This window comes from Oryza brachyantha, chromosome 5 (genome assembly GCF_000231095.2).
Source record: "Oryza brachyantha chromosome 5, ObraRS2, whole genome shotgun sequence".
NCBI classification, from domain to species: Eukaryota; Viridiplantae; Streptophyta; class Magnoliopsida; order Poales; family Poaceae; genus Oryza; species Oryza brachyantha.
This window is the reverse complement of record NC_023167.2, coordinates 19736023-19762160: the sequence shown is the minus strand read 5'-3', so window position 1 is coordinate 19762160 and position 26138 is coordinate 19736023. Positions and strand designations below refer to the sequence as shown.

The 26138-nt window shown below is 35.8% G+C and overlaps 1 protein-coding gene and 1 non-coding gene across 2 annotated transcripts; one reads left to right on the top strand and one right to left on the bottom strand.

The window, feature by feature from the left end:
• Window positions 1–296: 296 nt before the first annotated feature.
• Window positions 297–5518, bottom strand: LOC102716971 (jasmonoyl--L-amino acid synthetase GH3.5). Its single transcript, XM_006654786.3, has 5 exons — window positions 5058–5518; window positions 2828–3156; window positions 2630–2731; window positions 1638–2455; window positions 297–1112 (listed from the first exon to the last, which is right to left on the bottom strand). Exons 2-5 carry the CDS (start codon window positions 3106–3108, stop codon window positions 568–570), a joined length of 1746 nt encoding a protein of 581 aa, XP_006654849.1. The 5' UTR covers window positions 3109–3156; window positions 5058–5518; the 3' UTR covers window positions 297–567.
• A 14474-nt stretch (window positions 5519–19992) lies between these two features.
• TRNAG-GCC lies at window positions 19993–20063 on the top strand. Its single transcript has one exon. It is a non-coding gene; the product is annotated as a tRNA-Gly (tRNA).
• The last annotated feature ends 6075 nt before the right edge of the window (window positions 20064–26138 follow it).

The following is a 26138-nucleotide window of genomic DNA, read 5'->3' as shown; positions in this document are numbered from 1 at the left end:
CATCTCCTCTCCAGGGAAGATGGACAATGTAGATTCATGTGCATACATCACGTAAGTCGTAAACTGACTTAATTTTGGTTGTTTACGATGATTTTAATTTTTTTCCTGTGCTTATTATGATCAAGCCAATAACAAAAGATTGCAATTATCTTACTGTTATTCATCAATGTTTATGATGATTTCCTTTTCCTGTGTCCATATGCCATCTTTTACACTTGGCTCATTGAGTAGATATCACTGAATTTCAGTATCTCACATACAAAAGGACTACACTATGATGTTTTTACGAGTCTAAGTATCACCAAAAATCCTTTTGAATTTACTTTGCAGAATCTATATATTTGTCAGGGGACATATAACATCTTTTTGCCTGATAACCTCACCATAACTTTCATTCACTACAGATGGCCATTTACATAGATTCTAGTCACAACCAGGATAAGAAAACAGATTATTCAAGAGACTAAACCAAACGTCTTTCTTCCAGAGGAGACTAAAAACCAAAGCTGAAAAAGAAAAGGGGAAAGGTAATTACATGCAGCTGCTAGCATCTAGATGTTTTTTGTATCAGAGTCCATAGGCAGTACTGAAATAACTCTGGGTGACATTTCTACTCAGTATCTGCAACACCTTGCTGTTTGATGGGTTGACGAACCTGGGAGTCTTGAACTGGCTCACTGCACCACCAAGGCTCAGGAAGTGATCTAAGATCTCCTCGAAGGTTCCCTTCCTGAGTATCCGGAGCTCAAGGGGGCCGATCGTCTTGATCTTCCTTGAACCCGTGTAGCCTGCATCGACAAAGGCTAGATCCAAGGCATTTGCGCAGCTGCTCAAGACTTCGTCGCTCGCATCGGCGCTCAGCTCCCAGAAGATCACGTAGCGCCCTGGATCGCTTGATCTTTCCACGTAGCTTGTGAAATCAACAATTTCGAGCTTCTCCCCTTCCAGGAGCTTTGATGCCTCCTCAACAGCCAACTGGAGGTCCTTCTCGGTGTTCTTGTCGATGTTGATGCTCAGCACTAGGCTTCTGCGACAGATGAATTGGAGCTCAGGTGTCGAGTTGTGGAACCTCACTATCTTCACGACATCTCCCAGCCTGTATCGATATAGACCTATAACAAAACAGAAACATGAAAGAGGATTTTTAGTGTTACTTAAACATCTCCCTAATAGGTAAACTTTTGGTGTCCTAACTGAATAAAGAACTGAAACGTCTGGTATGTTGGCATAAAATGAAATAGAGATCATCTGGTTGCTCATACAGTTTTAAGATAATCCTAATGAGTAAACACCAAGGAGTTCTAGGAGTGGACCACAAAAGTTAGCAATAATTACTCCCCCATGTGCTTAATAATATTGATGTAACATCGCAACCGTGTGATTTTCCTGTTTTCTACATAATATAAACCTTTAAGGTTGTCAAAAGGAGGTAGATTGAAGGGACAGGGATAATCAATATTTCTTCTGAACTAATATATCACACGAACCACTAGTTATTTCTGATAAATCTTATCATATCATGTCTGTCCCATACACCAGAAGTGATGGTTGGCCCTTGCTTTTCTTGCTATACTCTTACGTAGATAATGGAGATTTAACCAATTAAGTTTCATAAAAGATAGAAAGAGAGAATGTACCTGCGAAGTTAGTTATTACAACTTCATAGATTTTCCCGACCTCAACTTCAGTCAAGCCAACTGGATCTGATTCTATGTAATGAATAGAGGCACTGTTTTCTGTTTCCTCCCCTTTTGGTTTCTCCAAAGGAATGAACTCAAAATAACCAGTTTGTGGGAGAACTGCATATGTCACCTGCTCTGGTGGCACAGTGGGGTTTATGTTAGACCCAACCCATCCTTCTGATGCACCGTAGTCAGCACTTATGAGTGGCAAGTGCCCGGCATAATGCCTTAGCTTTTTTAGGTATGGCTCCATGGATCCTGTCATGATACCATACACGTACTTTGCATTTGGCCACAGTGCTGGGATCACTCCATACCAGTTGCTCAAACCGATACACTTCTTGTAGATTGAGTCAGCAAGTACAGGATTGGGCTTCAGGATTTTTGAAACAGCCTCACGAATCGATGGGGCTGTAACTTTCTCTGAGAGAACACCATCTCTTATATCAGCACATAGATCTTTCCAAACCTCCTCGAATGTTTGAAATGCATGGACTAGGCTGTGAGCAAATGTTGAGAACACTGAATGGACCTCCTCTGAGTATATCAACCCACACAGCAAGTGACAGTACAAGGATTGGTGGAAATCGGGGCCAAAGATAACTTCATCAGGACTGCAGCACTGTGATTGAATATCTTTCATTCCTTCCTTATAACGTTGTCTGCGATACAGGTTTGTTGTTGCAGTTGTTGCAAGGATGCCGCCTTTCGTTTTGACTTGCTTGCTACCATAAACAAACTGCAATGCTTTTCCTTGGCCAATAGGGTATTCACTGTAAACACAAAACAGAAAAAAAACTATTCTAATATTCTGGGATGCAAAGTAAGAAATACACAAAGAAGTAACAAAACACTAACTTATGTTGAACTTGATTGTAAAAAGTTTGTCGAACTTTCAGACAAAGCAGCATTACTTGAGCCTATAATAATAAAACAAAGGTCCTTACCGGTTCCTAAATGCGTAAGAGGTGCGGAATATTTGAAGTGTGGTCTCAAGCAATTCATCATTAAATGGAATGAACTTGGGCTTTCCATGTGTTGTACCGGAACTGGATGAAACAACAGAAGAAACCAGAGTATGAACATACATCATACGCTAGTAAACGATAAGCGTAATAAGGCAACAAATTTCAACCAATGGATACCTGAGAGAGAGGTTGGTGATGGGCTCCCCAGTGACCACTGGTGAGGAATCCCCATCAACAATCCTCTGGATATAGGGCTCAATATCGTTGTGCACACATAATGGGATGCAGGATTTGAAGCTCTCGGCATCAGTCCTCCCCCCAAGCCCATAATTCTGCAGGTACTCAGCATTAGCATTTATCTCAAGGATCTTTTTCAGTGTATCCTGCTGCACGCGCCCAGCATCACGCGTTAACATCTCAAACTCGTTGATCGTCTCTTCACAACTGCAGATCGTCATTGTAATGGTAGAATCCTGGCTTTACCACCTGGTCTGGAAGAGGAATAACTGCGAATAGCCATAGAAGTGAAAACGAGAGAATCTATTAGCTTAACTGTTTAGCAAATGTAACCAATGCGATGAAATTACAAAGTTTGAAGACATAATGCAAGACAAAAGGCTACAGCTTCTAACCACTAATTGAACTGGAAATCAAGAACTGAGAGTGCAAGAGTTGGCATAGAATGGTAAGAAAATTTTGAAGATCGCATAGCTTTATTGCCAACAGAATAGTGGGCTACGCACTAATCATCTCACGAACTGCACAGCGATGTGTGCGGCGTGCCCAGATGATAAAGAAGAAAGGGGGAAGAAAAAGGATAGGCAATCAGCACTATACTGTATACCTACTAAAGCTAACGACCATGAAAAATAAGGCCACTTTACAAACCATCTGTGGAAACACTGAGTCACTGACATAAAAAAAATACTATACTAGTATTAGTTTTTGCTTTCCGACACAGCGTTTACTAACGTAATCAACCCAATAAAGGAAGACGTTGATGCTCACTTTTTCTCGTGAGAAACCACCAGCACTAGAATTGCAACATATATTGCCAGATAAAAGATATACCCAAACGCCAGACTTGCAAAGACAAGGAGGCAGTTTGCTGAACCATCTACTGGTAGCATTGCTAAACTAGAAAACAGTTCCACCAAAAACCTAATTCGAACAGGTAGAAATCCCTTATGTCTTACCATAACTGAAAATCCTCCCCAGCCCCAAGTATGAAAACGGTGTGAAATCAGTCACCCAACCATTATGAATGATACACTCTTAACACACCGCTAATCTACAAGTGCCTTCAGGAATGTATGGTGCAAGCCTATCTCGACAAAAGCAGTCATATAGAAGTGTTTCTTTCGCGAATTTTCGGACGAACCACAAAGGAGGAGATTCCCCAAAACAGACAAAAGATACTTGATTTGATGAATTATTTATGTAGGGTCCTTAACACCGACACAAAACATGCTGCTGCGTGTGAGCAAAGAAAGAAAGAAAAAATCAAAAAAAGACACACAGGCACAGGAAGCATTCCTGGACGGACTAAACAGGAGGAACCTACTAACAATGGAAGAAAGAGGAGTAATTGCGACACGACTTGACCTAGTAATAGCTAAAAACGGAAGCAAAATCAACAATATAACTGCGCAGACATTGCCAGGGACGGATAGAAATGTGAGCTTTTTATATCTGCCCAGGTGCCAACAATCTATGTGCTTACTGTGCCGAGTGGCAGCATATACTATATCATCGCAGCACTAGAAAGTATTATCAACTTGCGAGGCGTAGGTGCTCAAAAAAGTTGCTCTGTGAACCAAAGCAAAAGAGGAAAGAACATATGCTCTCTGAATTTGTACGAGAACTGCATATCTTGGTTGCAAAGCATGGGCGAATCATGGCTCGGGTCAACCTGAGACAAGAGCCCTTTTAAGTTTTAATACCTCGTTGACCAAGATTCGTGGAGGCTATTTACCGCCAAATAAATCGGAAACACAGCCAAATGTTTCAGACAACAACCAGAAATCAACCCAAAGGCTGAAATGGAATCACTAAGAACAGGAGTAATCAGCACCTAGATTCTCACTAATTAATTTGCCATTCATTTATTTTCCATCCCAACTTAAGAGGGAACAGTTGCATAAAAGACGGACTAATCTTACTTATCTCTGAACAAGCAGAAAAAACTTTACGCAGTATATTCGGAGAGTATATCAACATTATTTTCACGGCCTAAAAATCCCATCTTTACAGAGTATATCCCCTAGGACCCTCCAAATACATCCTGAAAAGACCAAGCAGCAATCTTTTTCCACGCATAATCCCCAGCAAAATGGAAATCTAGCCCCCCCAAAATCCAAACCTTTCCCCAAAAGAATCAACCGCGCAGCAGGAAGCAATCACTCACCGAGTTGGTGGGAGAGGGGGCCGAGAAAGCGACCGCCGCCGGCCGCGGCTCCCGGTCTCCGGAGACGAGGAAGAAGACGACGACGAGGCGGCGGCGGCTCCAAAGGCCAAGAGACGGGACTAGAGGTGAGAAGAGGCGCCAAGCGAGGCCAACAACCACATGTAGGACTGTCCTGTCCCGGGCGGAGTCAAGCGAGGAGGAGAGGAGGAATTGGCGAATTGTTTTTTACGTTTTTTGATTAGTCAATAGGAAGCAGAGGAGAGGAGAGGAGAGGAAGAGGATGGTTTGGTCGCAAGCAGCAAGCGCTACAGACACAGGAGAAGAGAGGAGAGGAGAGGAGGTGTGGGTGCGGCGTTGCTCGGGCCGCCTCCCCCGCTTTTGTAGGCCGCTCGCAGGCGAGGCGAGGCGAGGCGAGGCGGAGGAGGCGAGGCGAGGGGGAAGACGACGACAGAGCGCGACCACTGCGGTCTCTCCTTCCTCCCTCCTCCGCCTCCATTTCTCTCTCATGCGTTTCCTTGTCTCTTTCTCCCCACTACCACCTCTCTCTCTCTTCTTTCTCTCTCTTTCTTTTTTCTTAACCATATTCTACTCGTATTTAAACGGTTCAAATGATAATCAGAGTGGTTTCATAAGTGATTTTAGACGTATAAATTATTACTCCTTTGTATTTGAATGGTATTTGAATAGATACTACTTTTTTTATTACAGGGTTCATCATCCGTCGTATTAAAAAATTTACAGATGCATAAAACTTAAGTTATAATTAAAATACATTTGATACTAATACAATAGTAATAATAATTATTAGACAAATAATCAAACATTTGTCAAAAGTTAATGCCGTTAACTATTAAAATATGTAAGAGTAAGTGGATAACAGCATGGTAATAGAGTGTGTTAGAACATTTTAACAAGTATAATAGCTTGAAAAATAGTCACATTTATAATAATAGTAACCTCTCCAGACTTTTCATTTAATGTTTTTGATTTTTTGACGTAAGTTTGATTTTTTTTGCAAACATTCTAAATTATAAATCATGCCTAATGTACCTTTTCTAATAAAACAAATCATAGAGACATAACTAATAATTATATGATTTTTTAAGTAAGATAAATGATCAAACGTAAATTTAAAAAATCAATAAAAAATAAAATAATCGGATTGAGTAATTCTCGGGCTGCCAAACAATAATGGGAATATATTGATTGGGCCGACTTAGGTCAAATTAATAGACTAATATATGTGCATACGAGCAATATCAATTGACACATAAACAATATTAATCCCGTATCATAGTCCATGTGACCAAAATCACTTGAAAGTAAACTTGTTTAAAATCTTTCATTTGATAAAATATCTGATTTCATACTTTAACAAGTGATTAAAGGACTAACCTCGATATAGATATATTTTTTTTCTGCTTCTCCATTGTTTTTCTCAAACACGCAAAATATTTGCATGTCAATATATTAGCAGGAGAGAGTTTTAGTACATGACACCTAGAAATCTGACAGACTTTAGCCACGAACCCAAAGAAGAAAAAACAGGACGACTAAACTAGACGCGTACCAAAAAAAAGTGCAACATTAGTAGAGAGGAGAGGAAACACAGCACTACGCTCCTAACGGGGTGGCGACTTCGGTGGCTGACCACAGCTGCTGGCTAATGTGATGACGAGCGTGCTGGGCTGGCAGCTGGCGTACACGTACACGTGTGTATGTATTGGCGACGTGTGTATGTACAGCGGCGACTGTGTGGGCACGTACGTACGTACCATGTACTTAGAGGGTTTAATACGGTCGGTCGTATATGTCATGATACAAATGTGGGAGTAGGAGTATAATGTCAATATATATGATTTTTTTTCGCATATCTGCGTGACCGTGACCTACCCCTGTGTCTCTACGCCCATTTTTTTCAGTCTGAAAAGATATGTAAGATGACCGGGTTTCCGTTCTATTACTGATGAAAAATAAAATATAAATATTATCTAGGTTTTATAGCTATTATAATTTACTAGTATAAATTATGAAATTAACCACTATAAATTTGATAATCTAATTTAGAAAGGCAAATATTAAACTTTTATATATTCTTTTAGAATATATGTTGTTTATTAGTTCGGAAAGTTGGCGTAAACATCGAGGAAAAATATATAGAGAAAAGAACATAATCTTTTGTTAGATATTTCATAGACTTTTGTATGCATTCTTCCAAACTACTATACGATATATTTTTATAAAAAAAAGTTTTAATATAAATTTATCTTCTTATATTAATTATATCAAGTAGTTTTTAACTTTGCACCAATTAATTTCACTGCACATATTATTAAATAGATATAAAAATAAAAAACTTTATGTTTTATAATAAATCACGTGTATAGTTTATCTTTATTTATAATAAATCATGTGTGTATTTAAGCTAGATTATATAAGCATACATGCACTTTTTTAAAATTCTTACTGCCAATTAACACACATATCCATCCATATGCGTGTGATCCTTTTTATTACTTACTTCTTTGGTATAATAAACAATTTACTTGTTACAAATGTAACCATGAATCAAATTATATATGGGCGAGATTTTTGTTCAGATAATGAAAATAATTTACATCTTCACCTTTTCTGTTCGACACATATAGCTAGTTCTGAAAGATATTTGACTACCGATTTCAAGAGTATATATAATAGCATTGTGTATATACATATGCACTCTAGCTCATGGTATTCTAGGATATATATAAATGTACATTTATGTAGCTATTTCTTAAACACCTACTTATGGGGTAGAGATGGAATTAGGACATGATCTGCATGAGCTATTTTGCCCCTCCTTTTACTTTCTTGTCTGGGTAACTTTTGCCATATTTGGGAGAGACCAAGTTGAGAGTCTCTTTTGTGAAGGGATATGCAACGAACTTCCTTTTGTTCATTAACTTTTCCTTTCTGCGATTAAGCACGGTTAGTTTCTTGCTGCGATCAAATTATATATGGGCTTGCTTTAGAACCGTCCAAACATTAGGTATGTGGCTTGTTACACGTAATGTGCTAATCAGATATGTATTCGTGCAAGGATGTACCATATCGGACTATACCATTTCAGGATATATATATATATATATATACCGCAAAGTAAAAGGTATTTCATTGCTGTCTATATTTATCGGATTTTCCTTAAATCAAGGTTAATTTGCCGTTGAAAATAATTTTCTGACGGATTAGAGCCTTCAAGAAAATTAGTGAGCCTACAGTTGGGTTCTTTTGGTGATGAAGTATGAAAGATGAAACATTATCTAATTTTGGTGAGAGCTATTTAATAAATAAACAATGGAATTAACTATTACAAAGTTAAAAATCTACTCTAGACAGATAAGATAATAAACTTCTAAAAAAACTTTTTTTAAACAAACTGTTCAGAAAATAGGGATGCAAAAACCAAGAAAAATTATGCGAATAATCCGTAAAAGAACGCCGCCACAGTAACTGCATATATGGGTGTACAGATGAAGGCATGTTGTTCTTTTGTCCTGTTGGCACACATGAGTTTGGAGCCTTTTCTTTTTCCAAAAATAAAACCACCCACTAATGATAAGTCACCTCCTGATGACCTCCTTTTGTTGCTCACTTTTCTTTTTCCCTCTGTGTGCCTAATTGGTAGTGCTTGTCCGGTATTATCTTCCATTTCCATTTTAGTTTTGTACCGTGCAGTGCCTTGTGAACAAATTAATTTGTGGGAAAATAGTACTCCATGCCCACCAGTAGACAGATGCACTGATTCACCATTGCCACAAAACATACATACTCCATATGACATGCATGTATAGATTTTTTAGCACATATTTGATCTTTTTTTATTCAAAAAATTTTATTTATCACTAAATATTTTAATTATATCTTACACTTTCATAATTTTATGCAAAATTTTAAATAAAATAAATGGTCAAACATATATCAAAAGGTTAATTCTGGTGTTATATATTAAAATATGGAGCGAGTATACAGACATCTCGGAAATAATTAACTTTTGACTACGGCTCTTATAAGCATAAGACATCGAACTTCTAAAATGATGGCAGGTTAATTAATTAGCGAAAGCGAGGGGAAAAAACCTGGAGTTATTCAAAAGGTCACTTTCCAAACTCAAATAAACAAACAAATATTCTCATTATTGTGACTGAATAATAAGTGAATCATATGTGCTGAATAGCTATACTAATACTACTACCTGTGTTTTTCTTTGAGCTCTTTTAGTTAATTTTAATTTATGGTACACCACACTGTCCTATATTAGTGGATCATGCTATTGATCTAACCATTTAGATTCACTCTAAAGTAAAATCTTCTCTCGTAGTATAGACAATACGTACCTATGTATGCAGTACGTATAGTACAGAGGTTTTGCATGAAAAATATGGTATATGTGTATTTTAATTTGTTAGATCATACAGTTTAAGATTCGTGGAAATATTATCTCTAGTCTCACATATTTATATGAAATTTCTAAAATTATCATGATATTTACGAAAGTAAGTACCCACAGACATAACGACGGTACGATTTTATCCATACCGGTGTGCCTCTATCTGTCTATCATTAGGATGGCGTATCGTAAAATATACAGATAGAATTGAAACCACCACCTCAATACTACTAGCTGCGGCTCAGAAATCAGTGCCATTAATTAATATTAGACACATGCATGTTGATCAACTTGGATTTGCAGTGTGGTCGGGCGATCGACATGCTAACTACTACCTTAATTTAATCTGCATATGTATAAAATATATTCTGTGTATATATAGTACAGATCGAGGCAGAGGCAGAGGCACCGGTGAGCGTAGTGTAAGCATTGTCAATTAATTAGCGCCCCAATGCGATGCATTTATTCATGGTGTCTTGCATGCATATAGTATGTGTCACCGTATTCTTCTCTAAATTTAGTACGTCACTCGCTTAACATGTAGTACTCCAGTACGTACAAGCCAGAGCCCTGGAATCATATTGCTTGTAACTAGCTGGCTTTGGTCAGATGAGTTGATTCAACCAACTCTTCCAGATTCAGATTCTCCGCCATGCTGTGTGGCCGGGAAGATATTGATTAGAGACAAGCAATACTAATCCTTTCGTTTCGTAGGGTAAGATTGTTTTTAATCTCCTGTCAAAAAAACAGATTTTTTAATCTAGTTTAGATTCATTCGTCATGTCTAGAGTTTACTAGCATCCAAAGAAATTTAAATAAAATCGAAAAATCTCATGTTGTTGTGGAACGGAAGAGTATAAATCAGCGAGCGAGATCATACTACTCCACTTAGGTAACAATTGAAGTATACGATAATCTCATCGTTTTACATTATAAGATGTTTTAGGTTTTTTCCTAAATTCGTCCATAAACTAATATATATATATATATATATATATTCATATTTATCCATATCTATATAAATTTAGAAAAAACCAAAACATCTTGTATACCAGGACGGGGTAAACAGTGGTAATATTTGTATATATATCCAGGTGCAGACATGCGACACATAGCTAGCTAGCTAGGTGGAGTGCAATGGAAAGGGAGGTGACGGGTGTCGGGGCCTTGTCTCCAACTTAACAATATATCCATGGATGATGGATGGATGGATTCATGAACTCTCGTTGAATACGAAAACCAGTACTCGTAGCAGCTTCAGGATGGATATATAGATCGAAACGAACGAACAGTACGCATCGATCGGCAGGGCTAGGTCAAGTTGCAGCTGGAGTTGGCCATCGCCCTCGCCTGTCGGGACCCTGCACCACTGTCACTGCATGTCTCCCTCCCTCGTCTCGCCGCTAGCTCATATCGATCGATCGATCCTCACTCACAGACAGACAGACACAAACACGACATGCCATCTGCATGAACAATTCTGAATTTCTCTCAAAACTCGATCTCTATGTACGTACTCCATGCATGTCTTCAGTCTACTAGCTACCACCACCAATCCGTTGGTCATGAGGTTTGGATGTGCATGCATGCATACACGCATTAATTACGTATATATGTGAGCCATCGATATGATGCTCTTCTGTTGATGATCAATTCTCAGGTCAGGTCATCAAGGAAATGAAAGACTGAAAACCTGATGGCCAGAGAGTCACCCGGTATACATGCATGCTTGCTTGTTCAGAGATTTAATTGTGCTAGCTACACTTGGTTGCACGTACACACACAAATTAATGATAGTTGAGAGGAGCTTTTTGATTGGTCCCTCCTCCTAGCTAGTGCAAATCTGAATCACAATATCACACACGCCATGGCTGGATCAGTGATTACGTGGACCACAGTTGGTTCACACTCGCACTAAAGGAGACTAGCTAGGATATGTACGTAGCTTGCTAGCTTGATCAATATTCAGGTAGAGCACATCAGACAGACGCCAACATTACTTCATCAACTTGGCCTTCCATCGGTTGATTGCTTGCTACACTATCTGCTTCCATTTCTGAACTTCTGTTCGTTACATTACATGCACCGTCCTCGCTCGCTGGCCACTAGCTTAGCTCACGAGAGATGCAGCTAGCTAGGGCCTGTTTGTGTTCTGCCTAATTTTACCAAGTTGCAAGTTAGACACATCATGGGGTCATATTTTTTTTTATTTAAAAAAACAACAAACGACACATATTTACAAACAAAAAATAATTTATAAATAAAACTATAATATATGTGTTCGTCTGAAAGCTATGGCTGAAAAATAAACTGTATTGAAAAAATCCCAAAATCAACTTTAAATTTAAGGTTAAAACTTCAAAATTTGGCTTATAAGCATAAGAAAAAAATGAAAAGCATGTGTTCATAATTTTCAAGTTTTTTGTGTTTGGTTTCTGTTATGACTTTAGCTTACTGTAATTTCTTATCACCCCATTTCACACATCGTAGACTCACTTTCTTGTCACAGTTTAGTCGCTTGTTTTTTTTATCATATTATCTATTGCTACTCCACTTTAGACGTGGCAAGCTTAGCCACACAACAAACAAGCCCCTGGCCGCCGACTATATACACCTCTTGCCTAACACTCATCGATCTACCTGCTACGCGTACAACCCAACAGTGCTCTGGTCAAGCTTGCATGCAGCTAGCGAACCGTGTGAATGTGTTTTATGTCAACCTACCATAATACGTTTCAAAAAAAAAACCTACCATAATACTATCATAACTCTAGATATTATTTATCATTCCCGAGAAGATATTTATGAGTAAAGTTATCTTTTATAATAAAAACTTGGCACCACGAATAATGAGTAAATATATATACCGAAATTACTTTTATTTTTATATATAAATATTAGGAATATATTTATGATTTAAAATTATAAGATTTAATTGTCATTAATATTTTACCTGAAATTTAGTCATGATTTAGTGTAGTTTGATGGTAATTAAATTAATACCCTCCTTACATTCAAACACAGATTCGTCCTAGGAGAATATATATGGAATTAATCCGTATATATACAGTACGCAAATTAAATGTAGCTCTCAACAATGTGTTGGTGTTGACACATTGCGAAAACGATCGAGACAAAGAAATGTGGATACACTTATTATGGTCGCTGGGGACCAATTTAATTGTTTAGATATACATAGTAAAATACATGATATGAAATTGATGTGCTACTCGAGCACAATTAATAGAGTAAGCTAGCTACCTGTGATTCCGATCCTACCGATTGACATGTGCACTCTAGCTACTTGGTAGTGACTCAAATTAATGGCTGACATTGATAAATTTGGATGATATTTATTTCCTCTCAACAAAAGTTGTTTAATTTGGACATTTACGCACGTTCTGTAAAATATATATAACATCTTTGTCTACCTTAGCTTTTGCCGAGAAAGAAACCCCTCCTCTATTTGGAATTTTGTTTCATGCCATACAGTTAGAAAAGGACAGCCCCATCATTTATCCTGTAGCTAGCTTAATTGTAAGCCCCTATAAAAATTCAAGTTTTAAAAATTAGCATAGTGTTACAGTTGATTTTGAGATTTTTCATCGTATTTTCTTTCCTATATGTTTATTTTTAAATTATTGAATCAAATATATATTTTTGTTTTTAAATTATCTACTACTTAGAAATGGAGTAGTTCGCTCTCATCCCACGAAGTGAAAAAAACATTGCTTTTTAAAAAAGAAAAAAAATCAAGTGACTTTTTTAAGGAGATCGTTTTTTTTCTTCATGGGTCCGTGTAGAGTATCATCGGTAGTATATATAGACCATTTTTTTCCTCTCTAAACATGTATATCGTATCGTCATTTTTAAAGACCTATTGTAATATATACTGTCGTATTAGCAGTTATTTTTAAAATTTCTACAATTTATTATTAGCTGTAGACCGAACAAAATATGATGGTTAAAAACTTGACAGGGCCGTTCACGTGACTTTGTGATATGATTTATGTACATGCCATGTTACCCTTGTCAGTTGTCAAAGTACTGTGTGCGGTTACCTGTCGGTACTGACTCCTCTGTATGTTCCATTAGAAAAGCTCCAAAAATGGGCTGGACAGAGAAATCGATTTCAGGTTGGGCACATGCATATGCATGCATGGATCGATAGATACGGACTTCGTTCCATAATAATTTTATTTTTTGTTTTTTTTTAACATTTGATTATTTCTTTTATTTAAAAATTATATAAAAACTTAAAAAAATTAGCAACGTATAAATTACTATTTATATTTTATTATCTCGTAACAATAAAAATATTATTATAAAAAATTTTAAATAAGACGAAAAATTATGGTATTGGAAAACTAAAAATAAAGTTATTATGGAACGAGGTAGGTAGTATATATCTAGCTGGCTGGCTGGCTGGATCCATATCGATTTTGGATTATTTTTGTTTGGTTGGTTCGAGGATACATACATATGCAGGTTTCGATCAGACCAAAATTAACTAACTAGCAGTTGCATGTATACGTGTATGTTTGTAGATATAGGTGTTTGGGTATCTCCTATATATGTACATGCATGTGATATATTCTGGATATTTGATTTCTCGCCAGACAAACATGAATATATATATATATCCTGCATGTCACACCATGGAAATTGTATTTAATTTGGACATTATGCCGGCCTAATTTCAAAATCTAAATGGACTCCTCGACAGATGTCTGTTTGGCTCAGGATGCATCCATATATGCAGCTTGATGTGTACATTTATGGTGTGCGCCATCACTCCAAAATTCTTCACATGTGTCGATCGATGTGCATGTAAAACATGCATGCCCTAGCTACCAGATAATTAAAGACTCTGAACGACATCGACACTACGTGTGTCTTTGTTATGCCAGCATATGGCTAATTTGTGTATGCATTGGGATTTTGATTAAATAAAAATATTATTAATTAACCTGTTGTTATGTTATTTTTTTACACAATTTTCTTTTAAACACATATATCATCTCCTAATTAATTATTGCATATATTTGTTATTAACATGTGTATTCTTTATCCATACACTTTTTTTCATAAGAAAATAGAGTTAGCGGGGATATTTGACATGTGAGTCCTCTGATCCGCAATATCACCTTTATCCTTTTCAAAAAATTAGAGAGTCCTCTGATCCACAATATATATCACTTTCTGTTATTCATCACTCACATATCTCTGTTGTCTATATGTAGTGTGAATGAAAGCTACCGCAGAATAATGTAATTTCAACCCAATAAGGCCGGTGATTTGCTGGTGTATCAACAATGAGTAATATTTAAAAAGAGTAGTGGTTTATAAATTAGACAAAAAAAAAAAAGATGATTTTCCCCGGTTTTGTCAGTGCATGTTGCATCATCTTGATGCCCTCTTTTTGTGTAAATATATGTGTGCTCCAATCCTAGAGGCTCAGCTGATCTTGCGTGTTTAATGGTTGGATGCAGTTATTTCTTCTCGAGGTGTAATTATATTAATTGCTTCCAATGCAAAGATCTCATCGGCTGTCCCGTTCAAAGGACACACCAATTTGTTTCTTTAATGTGGACAAGTCAATGCTTGTACACGCAAGCGCACAAAAAGAAAATTGGACTAGTTGTATGTTTTTTTAATGGAGAAATATATATAGGATTAGTAGCCAACTACTACTCTAATCATGATACACCCACATGAGATACTCGTGCCCCAGAAAGGTAAATAGCTTTATTTTATAATTTCATTATGTTAATTTGATTGTGCCATTAAAGTTTGTACTTTTCGATCGTTTATATGAACATATTCAGCAACGTAGTACTTATCGATTGATCAAAGGTCAAAGTCCAATCTCTAAAGGAAAGTTAATTGATTTGTTGTTTAAGACTGGCTTGCTTAAATTAAACCCCATATTTTAGTATAAGAGCAAGTTTAATAATAAAGCCAACTTACTATAAGCTTATATTATAGTCATACATATAATAGATTGGCTATAAGGTTAGCTATAATTTTTATCTCCTATCTCTTTCTCTTACCTTTGCATTTAATGCATTTTTCTTAGAGTTGGTGTATAGCTAGCTCTTGCATGAGAGCCAACCCCGTTCTTTTTTCATTACCTCTTTTCTCCACATTAGCTTATAGTCAACTTATAGTCTACTGTTGTACTTGCTCTAATGGATTATTGCTAGTACGTACTAGTAGTAATTAATTTGTGACCTCAATGATATGATTTGACAAGATATACCATACATCACCATATTGAGAGATGAGGAAACAAACAATTAATTAATCGACTGAGGTTGGACAACAATTGCATCTGCTATAGTATGTTTATTTAATTCCCCACAATTTATAATGTGTCACTTTGAAGTTACTGCCAACTAGTTTGATTATTGCGGCCAAACTACACATAAGTACGCACAACTAACATATGTAATTTTAGTGATACAAGTAACATGAAGGTACATGACAATACTGAGCGGGTGGTGTGTGAATAAAAAACTAAAGGAACTTTTGCAAACTAAATTTATAAGTATGCCATTAGAATGATAGTTTTAGTGGTATTTTTATAATTTTTTACTGTTAGTTTTGCAATAACATTTCAAATCACCCGTAAATTTACAATTGTTCTAAATTTTATATATGTATTCTGAGTGACTTAAAAGCTAAGGAGGGAAATAAACTTCGGTGAAAAAATCATAAAATCAACTCTAAATTTAAGGTTAAAATTTAAATTTTGGCTTATAAGCCTAAACAAATACGAAAAGATGAGGATGTGAGTGTGCATCTCTGAGTGAGAAACATTCTACAGAAGCTCATGAGCAAATTATAGTTTGGCTGACAACTAGTTCAACGAATATATGTTATAAATAAAATAATGTTTTCTATTAAATATATTGCCCATCGTTTTGCTATAGAGATTAATGTTTACCTTAATTTGCTTTCATACGTGGATGGATGTACATTTAGGTTTAATTATTTTTTAATATAACAAAAGACGAGGGCTGGTTTGGAAAAAAGTTAGTAGGATTAGGTGGGCCGGCCGGCAGGCCACCACTATTTTTTTTCCTTTTAGGGGAGTAATTAATATATTTTTCTTGTAGTTAATAGGAAAAGGTTAATTTTTGAGAGGACAGTAACTAATATATTTCCGATTGATTTCATCTTGTAGTGTAGTGGAGTAGTATATAATTATTCATGAAGAAGAACTGTTGCAGAGATCGGGCGCTGTGAGCTGCCAAAACATCGGCATCATCCATGTCTGGTAGATGATTATTATGTTGTTCCCTCTAGCTTCCATTTCCATGCATAATTTTTTTTAAAAAAAAGAAAGATGACATCAACAAGCCCTAGCTAGCTAAGCTTATTTATCATTTGTGAATCTTTGTTTGTCAATTCAAGATCATATCCATATGCTTTCGCAAAAAAAATTAAGGATCATGTATATATCCATATGAATAATGCATGCATGCCTGAGTGCATGCAAATCCGTCTTGTTCCATCAACAACCACATGCATGCAGGTTGTTTTTATATGTTTTCGTTAACATACATGCATGAGGCCTATTGTTCATATAATATGTAGGAATATAGTATTAATTAGGATTGCAAGAAATTAATAACCAGCTAGGTTTTTGATGTGTCTATATAGGAGGAAACTCTCCATTCACATGTATGCAAGCATTTCTTCCCTTATCTAATCTATCAAAACCATCTCTGAATGATCAGCACTTCCAACTAATCCTAGTTAAATATGGTATTAAATTGCAACAAATTAACCTAATCATGTGCAGCATGCAACTATATATGTTAAATAATAAAAGTGTACAGTGATCAATATTCTTTATCAATGCAATATAATAGATGTGCCGAACACATGATGTTTCATCCATGTCATAGGCCATGCATGCACAGTATTGTGCAGAAAATGAATATATTGGTATGGACAACTTAACAGAGACAGTTTGATCGTGTTGATAAGTTCTCAGTCACATCTCAATAATGTTTCAGAACTTTTTAAGCTGACTCGTGTGTGCAAGTGTGTTCAATCCTGAACAAACCATAATCACTTTATTTAATATACTTTTAACAGCCATGAGCTAGTAGCTTTTGCTTAGTCAGGTCTGTTCTTGGGCACTGCCACACTAGCTAACTTGTAAATCTGGGTGTGCGTCTCACTCAATCTCCTTTTCTTTCCTTTTTAAAAACAGAAATGGAAGTGGGTCGATAGAAAGTGGTCAATTTGTGGCCACTGATGTCTCAGCCTTTTGTGTTATTTGTGTACATGTGAGAGGGATGACACAAACTATTGAACTAAAAGTCGAAGAATTAATCAGTCTCTCTTTTTGCTACTCCCTCCGTCCCAAAATAATTTTATTTCTCAGTTTTTACATTTTGACTGAACGTCTTATTTGAATTTTTTTGCGATCAATATATTTTATTGTATTAGAAACATGATTGCCAAAATAATTCAGAGGTTTGTTTGTCAAAATAAACATGATTGCTAATAATATGATTTACTCATGGGTGATAAGACTCTAAGAGCATTCAAAGTACATTGATAGATCAGAGACAACCTAACCTGGGCTGCCTGAACATGCATGAGAGAGGAAGGTGGATCCTGTATACAAACATAAGTAAATGTTGCCCCATGCAGACCTGCTGGGTCATTGGCTATCATTACCACCCTGAAGATTGCAACAGCCACTGCAGTTGTGTCCTTGAATTGCATTCTATAGTGCTCAATCTGACTTCAATTTGATTATTATACATGTCGTCAAATCTTGATATTTTGGTATGTGCGATAAGGCCATTTCTAGATTTGTCATGAAAAAATATACTTTCATTTGTTTTCGAAAAAAGTATATTTAACACAGTATATATGATTAGAAAAGGTTATGGCTAAACATATATGGTCTGGAAAGACCATGTTCGTGTTTGAACTGGTATAAAGCGCCAACAAATTAAGTGAACAAACCTATATTCGTATTAATTTATCTCTAGCAGTACTGCCACCGTTTCCAATGGTTTCTTGTTGTAGACCTAACACCAGAAAACCAGCCAAGAAATTCAAAAACCACACAGTGTATCTGTTCATATTTAGCAGCAACATGACAGCTGATTTCTTTCTCCAGTAACGAAGAGACAGTGACGAGAGGAACCAATATAATGACGGTACGATGGCGTGAGCTAGTAGCTAGTATTATTGAGTGCTTTGATTTAATTGCTTGCTCGATCTTGAATGGTCCAGTTTAAAATAAACCAAATATTTCAAGAAGCTTCCAGTACTTAATTAATTTATTCATATACATGCATCTTGATTTTGTTATGACCCAAAATCAAATGTTGTGAGTCGTAATTAAGGATTATTCGTCCTTCTGGACAGTAACAAGCATGAAAGCGTCCAAATCTATATATACATTGTCTGCGTTTGTTCTTTAATTTCCTGCAAATAAGTGTTGACCTACTGTAGTTTCCTGCAAATAAGGCCGTTTCAATTCATTAATTGCAGAGCTGCTAGCTAATTCCCTACTCTAGCATATAACCCGTAGAGAAAACCAACTTCTAAGACGTAAGAACAAATCAGACATTCAATTACCCAAAATCAACTACAGAAATTGATTTTTTTAATGAAGAAATTATGGGGTGATTGTTTGGATTTTTCAGGGAAAAAGCCAAATAATATATTTAAAAATAAAAATAATTTGTAAATAAAACATTTGTATATGTGTTCTTAGCGACCTAAGAGCCAAATCTATAAAATAAACTACGGTAAAAAAAACCTCCAAAATCTACTACAAATTTAAGGCTAAAAATTTAAATTTTAACTTATAAGCATAAACAAAATTGAAAGGATGGTTTTGTATGTCTTTCTATATATATGTACAATTATGGGGATAATTGTTTAGATGCTTCATAGATAAAACCAAACGTCATATTTACAAATAAAAAGGAATTTATGAATAAAAATTTTATATATACATTCTTAGCGACCTATAAGACAAGGCTAGATTGGAACCTGGGAAACTAGTTCAAATCGAACTCAAATGCAACTAGGCAATCCAACTTCCATTGAAGCGGCTTCCCTGAAACTAGCTGCCATTGTATCGGTTGGTGCCATTTCTTCTCTTGGTGGCAGGGTAATAGATTCGGATTAGGCGGTAAGCGAAGGAACTGTAGGGCTTAGGGCTGCGGGTGAGCGCTACTTCAATAGGTCAAGGGGGAAGAAGAGAAGAAAAGCAGCTATTTCACCTGCTGTCGTAATAACCACAGTTTGAGGGTTTGAAGGCATAAGCGCTACAGGGATCCTCTTTAATTTAAGAAGAAGCCACCGTAAAGAAGAGGAAACAAGGCGTTTAAGGGACACTGACTCCCATTATTTTCTCCAGGCTTGCTTTGGCTAAATCGACGGAGCCTTAGCTTATTATGAAACGGTCGACCCAGACATAGACGGTCGACCCAGGCGGATATACCCTATAAAATATAGGACGTAGCGAGCGTAGTTCAATGGTAAAACATCTCCTTGCCAAGGAGAAGATACGGGTTCGATTCCCGCCGCTCGCCAACTTAATTTCGTAAGGTATTATGATAAAAAAAATTTAGTCTACTTTTATTAAAGTAATAGTTGTTAGTCTAGTACCGTAGCCCTTACTATCTTAGCCCCCCTTTGCACCCCACTCAAAAAAAAAGAGCATTGCCTGGCAAACAGCTTTCTTTTAAAGGGAAGGGAGATAGTCTGTGTCTTTCTTTCATTTATTTTTTCTTTTCTGCAAGGTAGGGGGCCTTGAGAGTTCCTCTTGTGGTGGCAAGTTACTTCGCAACCGACTCAATTTGGCCCTATAGGGGCGGGAACTAATGAATAAAAAGGGTTGGATACTGCCCACCCAGCCCTCTACCATATCTAGAGGACTCCATTTGCAAGCTGATCGGATAATTTCATTACCTTCACGAGCAAGATTGCGCCCTTCGTTACGAGCTTGTACACAGGCTTCTAAAGCCACCCGATTAGCTGCTGCACCAGGTGCATTACCCCAAGGATGTCCTAAAGTTCCTCCACCAAATTGCAATATAGAATCATCTCCAAAGATTTCGATTAGAGCTGATAATAATCTTCGGTAAAAAAACCCCTAAATTTACTGATAAAAATTTAAAATTTAGTCAATAAACGTAAAAATAAGTGCACTACACTGCAAGGTACAACAGGGCTGTATTTCAGTAATGGCAGTACTAAGTGCTGTTATTACACAGTGCTTCGTCAGAGTCAGGCATTCAGTACGTAATGAAATGTCAGATCGGACACAATTTTGTCAGAAATTGATGCCTGAACGGACGTACACGCACTGTACTGTAAATAACTGAAAACCTTGATGCAGCAGTACTCATCCAGCCCCTGCTTAGCACCTTCAGCCTTCATGTCGTCCTTGCAAAGGAAAATTTACTCCCTCATTCTTCATTTTTAACTATTTTACTCGTCTCTCACAAACTTTATTTTTAAAATAGTATTGTATCGAAGTTTGAAAAGAAGTGGACAAGTTTGTTAAAGTTCAAGAAAATAGAGGACAAGCGTATTGTGATTTGAAAATGTAAAGAGTATTTTAGTTTTTTAAAGCAATTATTGCATTGCGAGAAAGATTTTTTTTTGCGGTGGAGTTAGAGCATGTCCAATATATAGCTCATTAACATTTGATTATTCATATATTCATTTTAATGATTATCGAAGAAAAGATTCATCTTTTATATATGTTTGTACTTCAACGGACCATCTATGGTACATCTTACATGTCACACCTAGCTATGTAACCGGATAGAACAGGCTATGGAACTAGGCTATATAACTGGATGCAATAATGACATCAAGTATGTCCTCCATTCTATCTCACCGCTTCAACCTCTTCGTCAGTTCAAGCTTCATTATCCTTGACAACCCCTTCTATGATCTGCTTAATTAGGACTTGTTTCATAAGACAAAGAATATCCAATCATCGGATCTTAGAACTACAAAGTTTAAACGAGGAATATTACTACTAGATTATTTAATTAGCATCCATTAAGATTAGGAAAAAATACATTGGTTCTAGGAATGGGATGATTTTTTAAATTCCAAAGGTGACTGAAAGTTATATTCTAGAAAACATTTTGTACAAAATTAATGTTAAAGGATATCTTTACCGTGCTCTCTATTAAAAGCATGCTATTAGCAATATTTGGACTAGCTAATAGAAAAATATCAACGGTTGATTTAGAGTCTAGTAGTAGATACCGTAGTATAAATAAATATGGTCCATTGCACTAGAGCAAGTTCAATAGTATAGCCAACTGCTGGCTCTAAATTGTCTATAGCCAACTTAATAGCCAATTCATATAATAGTTATCTATAAACATATACTGTACGATCAATATCTGATCTGACTTGTCATATGTCTTGAAATTTGTACTGCAGCTGGCTATAAATTTATAGTCCGCTGTTCTTCTCTCACCTCTCTTAATTATCTTCTTAAAATATAGTTATAACTGGTTTATAGTCTGCTATTTGTAACTGCTCTTAGAAATTTAAACGATCTATGTTCTGTACAGTAAAACATCTTTAACTTTGAATGCTTATATTTATGAAACGGGAGAAGTAGTACCAGTTAACTATTAATCTATCGGGCAGGTAAGCAAATGCATTGCATCGTGACATCAGATCGATCGATCGACGAACAATTAAACACGAGAGCGTACATCGTGTTTAATTTTTTTATAAAAGGATAATGCATGGGTCGTCCAGGCCTACATCGTGTTTAATTATATATTGACCATCACCTATTAACTATACATATAGTCTCTGTTGGAGGCTTGAAATTTATGATCGATCTGGTCGTGCATGCATACGATCGAGAATCACGTGTTGGAAATAATTTGTGTACACGCGCTTATACTTATGTCTTAACTATGTTAATTCTCCGTATAGTCCATTGACTACCCAAAAAAATTTATGGAAACACTTTTATCTATATATTTGTTCTTATCATTTCAGAGACAATATGCTATTTAGTAAAATAAGTTGAACAAACAAAAAATCAGCTTGCAATTAAGTTTTTAAATTTAAATTTAGACTGGCGGTTAAATATAAGCATAAACGAAACCACGTGGTGGGTATAGCTAACTAAGCACGAGGGATTCCATTCGCGATACACATTACTAATGAAGGCTACCTAGCTATATATTCTAATTTCTAGCTACTACAACTATAGTATATTATCCTTTAGTTCTGTGCTGCTATATATAAAGAGAGACTAGTGACGGAGGATTCTGAGGGTTTCTGGTATGTCTGTGTTTGGTTACTGCAAATTGCTTAAGTGTTGCTTATAAACAAATTAACAAGCTACGGTGGGTAGAACTGAGGCGCTAATAAAAATGTATCGACCACATGGTTATTTGCTGGAACATCCTGGCACAATTAATGTAATTATTGTGTGTTACATGCATAAATATATATACATATATATCCCTTTCGATTAGAGGTAATTAAAATAAGTAACTTTACGCTACTTGAGAAGTACCAAGAGGTCTCATTTATTTTTTCTATGTAAATTTTGGTATTTCTTGGTAACTTAGGTACTAGGTGATATGAAATTTTACACTAAAATTTCAGTACCTTCTAGTAGTTTCTCAAGAACCATAAAATTGCTCAACTAAAATACCGTTTAAAAATTTCAGAAACATTTATAAGTTATATACACAACATGAGCATCGGGCCTATATACATTGGCTAGCTAGTCCATATACCTAAATTAAGGTCTAGAAGCAAAATCATGTTGTAATATTCATATTTCATCAGTGATATTTTGAATCTCCACCCTCTATAATAAATAGGTAGTAAAGCCAATTGATCTAAAACATAGGTCTGTATATGCTTCTAACATTAGATGCATACTACTAAGCGAAAGATTCGAATCCATGTGAACTACTACTGTATGTTAGGTTCCATTACGAGTTATCTAAAAAACTAATTAAAGCTACATCTAGCTCGTTTGGAAAAAAAAATTATTTTCGGACCCTATAAATAAAATATGATATTTCTAGAAGTTTTAATGTTGGCTAGCTAGACGAGGTGGTTATCTTTTGACTGTTTGGAGAAAAAAGAATTAATGTAACGTTATATTTAAGAACAAAAGATAATTTATAAATATAACGTTTATATATCAACTGTACATACATTTAAGGTGAGGCTGTAGCTGAAATTAAAATTGGTTCCAGCTGAAAAACACGATTAGCACATGAGAAAATTAATTGGTGACAAGAGTGGTTTTGGTACCCCTTGGTTCTTTTTTGACTTTGACTTTTTTCAAGGCATGCAAGAGGAACGACTTTTGTATAGGGACGGCTAATGACTTGGAAACACAGCGTACGTACGTACGTACATACGTACGGCCGGCATATATATCCGCTGCTATAAAAGTGGCACACCTCCGTCTTAAAATATTAGTCTAGTTATATTACTATTATAGTTAATTAAACTTATATAAAGATAACACTTATTTTTTTAATAATATACTAGAAAATAGCCCGTGGGATGCTACGGGTAAAAAATACTTCAAATATACACAAGTACCAAGGGAAACACAGTCCTGATATGCAGACATATGCAAACAACAATAATAAAAACAAAACAAGATATAAGCCAACTGGTTAGGTTTCTTATGGTAGAAAAATTTGTCCATCAAGTTTAAATCCTAAATCTGACATAGATTATTGTATTTATAACTAATTATCTTTTCTATAGTTAACGATGTATTATCAACAGAGAGACACCACCGCTCATGACTTGGTATAGAAATCTCTCCGTGATAATTTTGTCAAGTTTTACATGGCCTTCTTATAATACAGTAGGAAATATCAAGTTGTCAGCCCTAGCATATGACTAATGATCCACGAACAGTCGCATGCATAATCTTGGTTAGATGATTAATAAACTCTTTCAGGTTATCGATGAATCGTATGTCAAGTTGAACCTCGATATTTATCCGAAAGATGATTTCATATCAATGACAGACGGACAAATACCCAAGAACAAGATGGGCGATTAAGAAAATATCGTCAAACAAATCCTAGTTTTTAAATCGCGCTTTTCCTCCAGAAGTATCAATTAGAACACAAAAACCAAACTCAAGATATATATCATGAAAGTGATTACCAGCCAGCCATCAAAGCCCAAGTAAGCAGTCAGCTCTGTGAGCCTTTCGCAGATTTCTGCACCTTTCTCTCACTCCATGATGAACGTTCCCATAACCTACGTTCGCAACGGAGACAGATGTATAGCGGAGTCGAAACAAAATCAATGCAATTAATTCAAAGCTGGCACGCAGTCGTCAATGGTATCACACCCGGACCAGACGACACGAGACGTAATTTTTCATATTCGCTCTCCTCCGACAGGTTGCCAATGTTTTCCGATTAATATACAACATGCTCTCCTCCGCTGCCAATGGGCCTGACCTGATGTGGGCCTCGTTGGGCCTAATATGATCGGACACAGACGACGATGCAACAAATACGATCTGGAGAAATACCGGACACATACGTCAACCTAACGTATGCATACGTCAATTATGGACGAAATAATCGTTACCGCTTTTTATAATATAGTATAGATAGATTAGTAATATTTTGAAATTGGAGTGATTCCATGTTGAATAATTTAGTATGTACGCACCTTGCGGAACTTTTATTACTTCCTATATTTAAAAAATATTTTATTTTTAGCTCATTTCATATATACCTATGCAAAATTATAAAAACTAAAATATCCTTCGGTTTTTCAAATCTTCATGTATTTTGTCCCTAATTTTTCAAATCTTAATATATTTATCATCTAATTTACCATACTTCAATTTCAATATAATAATAGGCAAAAATAGAGTCCGCGGAATAAACATAGAACTAAAACATTTACGCACGCTGCAGATTGACTCAGACGTTCGTGTAATTGTGGGTAGCAGATTTAAAAGATGCATGCAACGTACGTTTGAGTAGCAAAATTGTCATGAATCTCTCTCTTACACAATATATATAGGGTTTATTGTTTGGATTTTCCAAAAAACACTCAACGGTATATTTTTTAAAAAAATTATAAATAAACTTTTATATACGTATTCTTAGCGATTTAAAATCCAATGTTCAAAAATTAAACTTTGACGAAAAAGTAAAAATCAACTCTAGATTTAAAATTAAAAGTTTAAATTTTGACATATAAGCATAAATAGAAAGAAACATGGGGTGATACTAAAGGTCACCCGTTTCATGCGTTCAGCATATTTGACTTAAAAACGGATATACCATAAAAATTAATCCATGTTATGTTTAATAGGAAAAATTGATATTATACAGGTTGATAAATCTTTTTAAAGCTCGATCAAATTCGAAAATAATAATTTCAGGTAAAACATCGATCTTATGGTATAAAAATATGACAGAGAGAAAGAACGTACGTTGGCACACGGAATAATATATATATATATATATATATATATATATATATATATATATATATATATATATATATATATATATATATATATATATCGCGTCGTGCATGCGTGCATTCACTCCCTACCAAAACAACATAATTTTTACAAGCAGCACGTATACCAATAGAAG